This window comes from Galeopterus variegatus, unplaced genomic scaffold, assembly GCF_000696425.1.
Source record: "Galeopterus variegatus unplaced genomic scaffold, G_variegatus-3.0.2 Scaffold4245, whole genome shotgun sequence".
NCBI classification, from domain to species: domain Eukaryota; kingdom Metazoa; phylum Chordata; class Mammalia; order Dermoptera; family Cynocephalidae; genus Galeopterus; species Galeopterus variegatus.
Window position 1 is genome coordinate 95,670 of NW_007730356.1, and position 5,162 is coordinate 100,831.

Here is a 5,162-nt window from a genome sequence, read left to right on the forward strand (position 1 = left end):
TGTGGCCCTATAATCTTGATCTAAATGTTAAAGTGTCCTTGTGCACAGCACCATCCCTCACAAAACTAGGTGTACTCTCTTATTTTTCTAAGATCTAATTTTGCAGGTTTAATAATTTTACAGCATATATTTTTATCCCAACATATATTTATATACATATCCTACTGCTTCTGTCTCTCTGGAGCACCCTAACACAAACATGTAACCAATATGGCATAGCTTAAGCCAAACCCTTCTTTAAGGTCTTGTTTTATATTACAATTAATGGGGATTTCACATAATATCCTACAACACATTTGTATCTCAAAAAACCTGTGTTTCTTCTTCAGGAAAGGGATAGGAGACAAACCCCAATTTGAGAAACACAGGCCTAGAGTAGTTTAGACCTAAAGAGGTGTTTTCATTGGCCCTGTTCATTTGTCACTTACCTACACAATTCTTACCAGTGTAATTAGCAGCATAATTATCCCAAATGCTTAGAAAGTTATTTTTCCAGATCTATACCTCATATGCAATTGGGAAATATGTTCAGTATTTGAGCTCATAGAAATCCTGAGGAAATAAATTTCTAAATCTTTAAAATAAAAATAAGCTCTACTTACCATCACTATTGGAGTCCTCAAACTGTGAGTAATTGACTGGTTTCTTATGTCTATGACCAAGACAGAAATTTTTCATTAGTACAAATGTCAATTTCTCATCTCCATTCCTTAAGCATATTAACTAGTCTTGAATAAGTGAAAATGTGTTTGAATTCTCTTAAAAATACTTAAACCTAAAACATGATTTGCATTTTACAGCAGGGATTTAGCATTAGCTGAAATAGAATAACCATACCCAACACGGAAAAAAATTAATTCAGATAACGAACAAAGTAAGAATAATCCATGTAATTCATGCTTAAAACTTATATAGTGTTTAACTCCTATTGAGCATATATGTTTCTGTTGTATGTGTTCTTTTGTGTTATCTGTGCATTTATCTTATTAGATTATAAACTTCTTGCATTGAAAGCCATTTTCTTTTTTTTAATTTCACCACAATACCAAATAATGTCTTTTATGCAATGGACATTTTAAAAACGGTGAGTGATTTTGTCCCTGCCACCTGAAACAAATCTTTATACTACTTTAGAGGGCATTAAAAAAAATGATATTCAAAGTGAAAAAAATAAAGTTATTTCCATCCTCTCTCTTCTAGGCACTATATGAAATGATCTTCTAGCTCTCATTCTATGTTCTGCCAGATGCCTGAGGTGAATAACCTAGTTTGCTAGTTGACTGCTCTTCCTAGTAAAAATTGTGTTCTATGAAAAAGAGCCTAGTATAGCTCAAAACTCAAACAACCTCACAAGTGCTTTTCCTTGAGATAACCATCACACTTCAGTATGTAAAAGTGCTTTACGTGCACTACCCAGTTCCTCACAGCATGTTAAAAAGTGTACTCATGTTACTCTCTTACTCTTTGAAGTTAAAGAATTTGAGGTCTGAATAAAATACAGAACCCCTTTAGAAATTCTGAAATTAAATAATAGTAAAATAAAATCAAGTCAATTAAAAAAAGAAGTATACTCAAGGGTTGAGCTATAATGAATATACTAATTATTATTGCTTCATCATGCATATTCTTAAGTGAAACTGAAGTATGGCAGAGTATGGCAGTAAAGAATGCAATGACTACTCGAACAGTTTGGGGCCATTGCCTTGATTTGTGCTGAGGCATGAGTAGTTTTATCATCACTTCAGTGCAAATGGCAGAACAGTGAAAAAAGCAAATAATGTCTTGGTATTATTATGAAAATAATTTTGACATTATGGACCACCTGAGAAGATTTCAGGGACCCCATAGTTCTGCAGAGCATACTCTGACAACTGCTGTTCCATAGAAAGGGATATGTCTTCGCTACTTGTATTCTTGATCCTCCAACCCCCCTGAACCTGTTCCTTTTCCTAGTCTTCCCCATCTCAGTTAATGCAAAGATCATCCATTCAGTAGCTCAGTCCAAAAATATTGTGGAGTCATCCTTGATTCTTTTTTTCCTTGCCTCCACATCCACTTCATTAGCAAGTTCTGTCACAGTACCTCCGAAATATATCTCAAATTCATCTGTTCCATTCCATCCATTGAAAATACTCTACCCCAAACCACTACACTGACGTAATAGCCTCCTAACTGGTTTTCCTGCACCCTTTCTCGTTACCCTTTCCCCCATTCATTCTTCACCATCAACCAGTGACCTTTATTAAAGCAAAATTAGATTTCTCTCCCCTACTTAAAAGCCTCTATTGATTTCCCATTGGACCTAGAATAAAATCAAAACTCCTTTCTAGGGCCTACAAGGCCCTACCTGCTCTGACACCTGCCTATTTCTCTGACCTAAGCATTCTCTACACTACTTGCTAATGCTACAGCTTTAGTCTGTCCCTCAAACATGGTCAAGCTCAGGGGCTTGGCTCCTACTCTCTCTAACTGGACTGCTCCATAACCAGGCAAATGGTCAGCTCCTTCTTGTCATTCATGCCTCCAGACATGTATTATCTCCTCAGAGTTGCACGGCCTAACTAAGCTATTTAAAATACGGCTTTCATTCTTCCCACTCTATCACATTGCAATGTTTTTTTTCGGCCCCCTAACCTCACCTCCCACTAGAATGTAACCTCCAGCATCTAGTACAGTACATAAGTAAATATACTCAATAACTTAACTAAATGAATGGCTGACCCTAGGCTTCCATGGCACTCCACTGTGGAGGAATACTGCAGTTTCAAATAGAATAATGGAAAGCACAGATGATCTGGAGCCAGATGACTTAGGGTTTCAGTATTGTCCTGCCAATTACTAGCTGTGTGACTCAGGCAAATTGGCCTTTATGCCCAGGAGTTTAAAATCGATAAAATATGAATACATGCTCTTTCTGTACCAAAGAACCATAGTGATGAGCAACTGATATAATATATAAGGCTCTCGGTGAAATGTAAAGCTCTGTCAAACGCTAACATAACAAGGTCATCTGAATGGGTTGGGTAAGAGAAACAGCAATTGCTGAGAAGGGAGGCAAAGAGAGGAAAGAAGCTGTGGTGCCAGGGCACTTCTAAGCGACAGGTGGCTCCCACCGGAGACCTGCAAGTCAACAACCCCATCGCAGCCCTCCGTCTTACTCGGCTCTTTCCCCTCGGTCCTGTGTAGAAGTTGCCTACAGCCTCTTCCTACTCTTTCTCCCTACCCCCGCGGATGTCATGGACCACCCACCTAGCAGGCCGCACCATGGTCACCTCCAAGGCTGGAAATTTGCAGCTCTCAAGTTCTCGATGGCAGCAGCAGCGGTTTCAATTCCCGCCCAAAACCAGACATTGACACTCCCTACCCCCGCGGATGTCATGGACCACCCACCTAGCAGGCCGCACCATGGTCACCTCCAGGGCTGGAAATTTGCAGCTCTCAAATTCTCGATGGCAGCAGCAGCGGTTTCAATTCCCGCCCAAAACCAGACATTGACGCTCTCCGCCCCTGCCTCCAGCCGTCCAATCAGTACCGGCCATCCTTGCAGCGGCGCATGCGCCCTGGGAAGCGCTCGCTCCTCCCGCCCTCCCCAGGCTTCACTTCCGCATCCGGTCACCACCGCCGAGTCTGTGCTTTACCGCTGCACTTTCGTCACGACCGCGGCTCTTGCACCGTCTCCGAAATACACATTAACAGTAGAAATACACCTTTTTGCACTTTTCAAATATTAAATTGAAGCGGGCTGAAAGAAGGAGTACTTGGACCGAGGATTTTTCTACAAGGTGCCAGAAAAAAGGAAAAGGTGTGGGCGAATCTGCCGTGGCGGATCTGCTGGCTGTAGAAACAAGTCGGTAAGTCGTTCCCTGTGCCCCGGCTCGGTGACAGCTCGGAGTGTGCGGGCTGCTCAGGACTTCGGAACTAGGCGAGGTGAGCCCAGAACCAAAAGCGAAGAAGCCCCTTCCGGCTGAAAGTCCCTAATGCAGGAGCTGGGCCCTCCCTGGGCTGGAGCTTCTCGGCCTGGCCCTCCGCTGTCCTCCTCCCTGACTTGTGAGCCTCGGGGCCTCCGCTGTTTGGGCTGTGGGAGTTCGGTCCAACCCGCCTCTATCCCGTTTTTATGCAGAAAACCTTCCTTGATTTCACGGCTGCTACAGCTGATGCAAGGCTTCAGGATAGATCGTTAGCCAAAAACAAAACCGGCGGGGAGAGCGGAACTGAGGTACCAGTTTATTGAAACACAAGTCTAAAAGTTGAAGCGATTGAAATCAGAGACAAGGTTTTATTGAGAGAATATTGAATCTGAACTAGATTAGACCATAAACCCGTATTTGCGCAACTTTCAATCCCCTGCTACAATGTTCCTTTACTGCCTCCGATTTTATCGCGTGTACTGAATTAGTAGCCTGTGATTTAAATACTGATATGTTCGTAGATAGCTTATTTTGTTATGACTGGCTTCCATTTTATTGATGGCCGTTTGTTTGTCGGGTGCTTCGTAATTATGATTTGGTTAATCCTTATGACAGACAGTCCTGCAAGTTACATGGCATTATCCCCAATCGACAGTTGTTCAGCAGCAAGTAAATGGCAGAGTTAGAATTTGAACCATTTGAATGACAAAGTCAAAGACCTATTCTCTTGTCACTACGCTGCCTTCTTTTAGCAAATATTTGCTTAAAGTCTGTTTGCGCCGTGTTAGGGGCTATGGTTCCACTCTAGATGAGCTACACTCTTGTCCTCAGGATACTCACAGTCTGATGAGGACATGGTAGAGATGAAGCTGGAGATGTAAACAGAGATTAGATCATGGAGGGCCTTGTAAGCCTTGCGTAGACTCTTTTGGAGGAGGTATGGCAAGGGTTAAGTGAAGAGAGTCTAAAATGAGGAGGATTAGGGAAGGTTGGCCCACTGGCAGCAAGGAAACCACTTTGGCTCTTTAATATGATCCAGACTAGAGATGATAATGCAACAGACAGAGTCAGCGAGAATGTCTCTTTTGGTATCATACTCTTCTCTTCCTCACTGGCTGAGGTCGGAACTTCCTGATTGCACATAGCTTTGGATTCTGTGCATTAGTGGACACTCAATATTGACTAACACAAAACTTTCTAATGTAGGTTCTTTGCTTTTCACTACATACACATTGCACTTAACAAAATCAGACA

The 5,162-nt window shown here is 42.0% G+C and overlaps 2 protein-coding genes across 2 annotated transcripts in view; one reads left to right on the forward strand and one right to left on the reverse strand.

The window, feature by feature from the left end:
• RAD51AP1 (RAD51 associated protein 1) overlaps positions 1-3,266 on the reverse strand; it is a 32,205-nt gene extending 28,939 nt beyond the window's left edge. The window contains 2 exon segments of the mRNA XM_008587082.1: positions 603-652; positions 3,250-3,266. Of these exon segments, the coding sequence (XP_008585304.1) occupies positions 603-652; positions 3,250-3,266 (67 nt within the window).
• Positions 3,267-4,130: 864 nt separating this feature from the next.
• Positions 4,131-5,162, forward strand: part of LOC103602660 (chromosome unknown open reading frame, human C12orf4) — a 54,959-nt gene continuing 53,927 nt past the window's right edge. The window contains exon 1 of the mRNA XM_008587084.1: positions 4,131-4,216. The gene's annotated coding sequence lies outside the window, so the exon portion shown is untranslated. The remainder of the gene's footprint in view (positions 4,217-5,162) is intronic.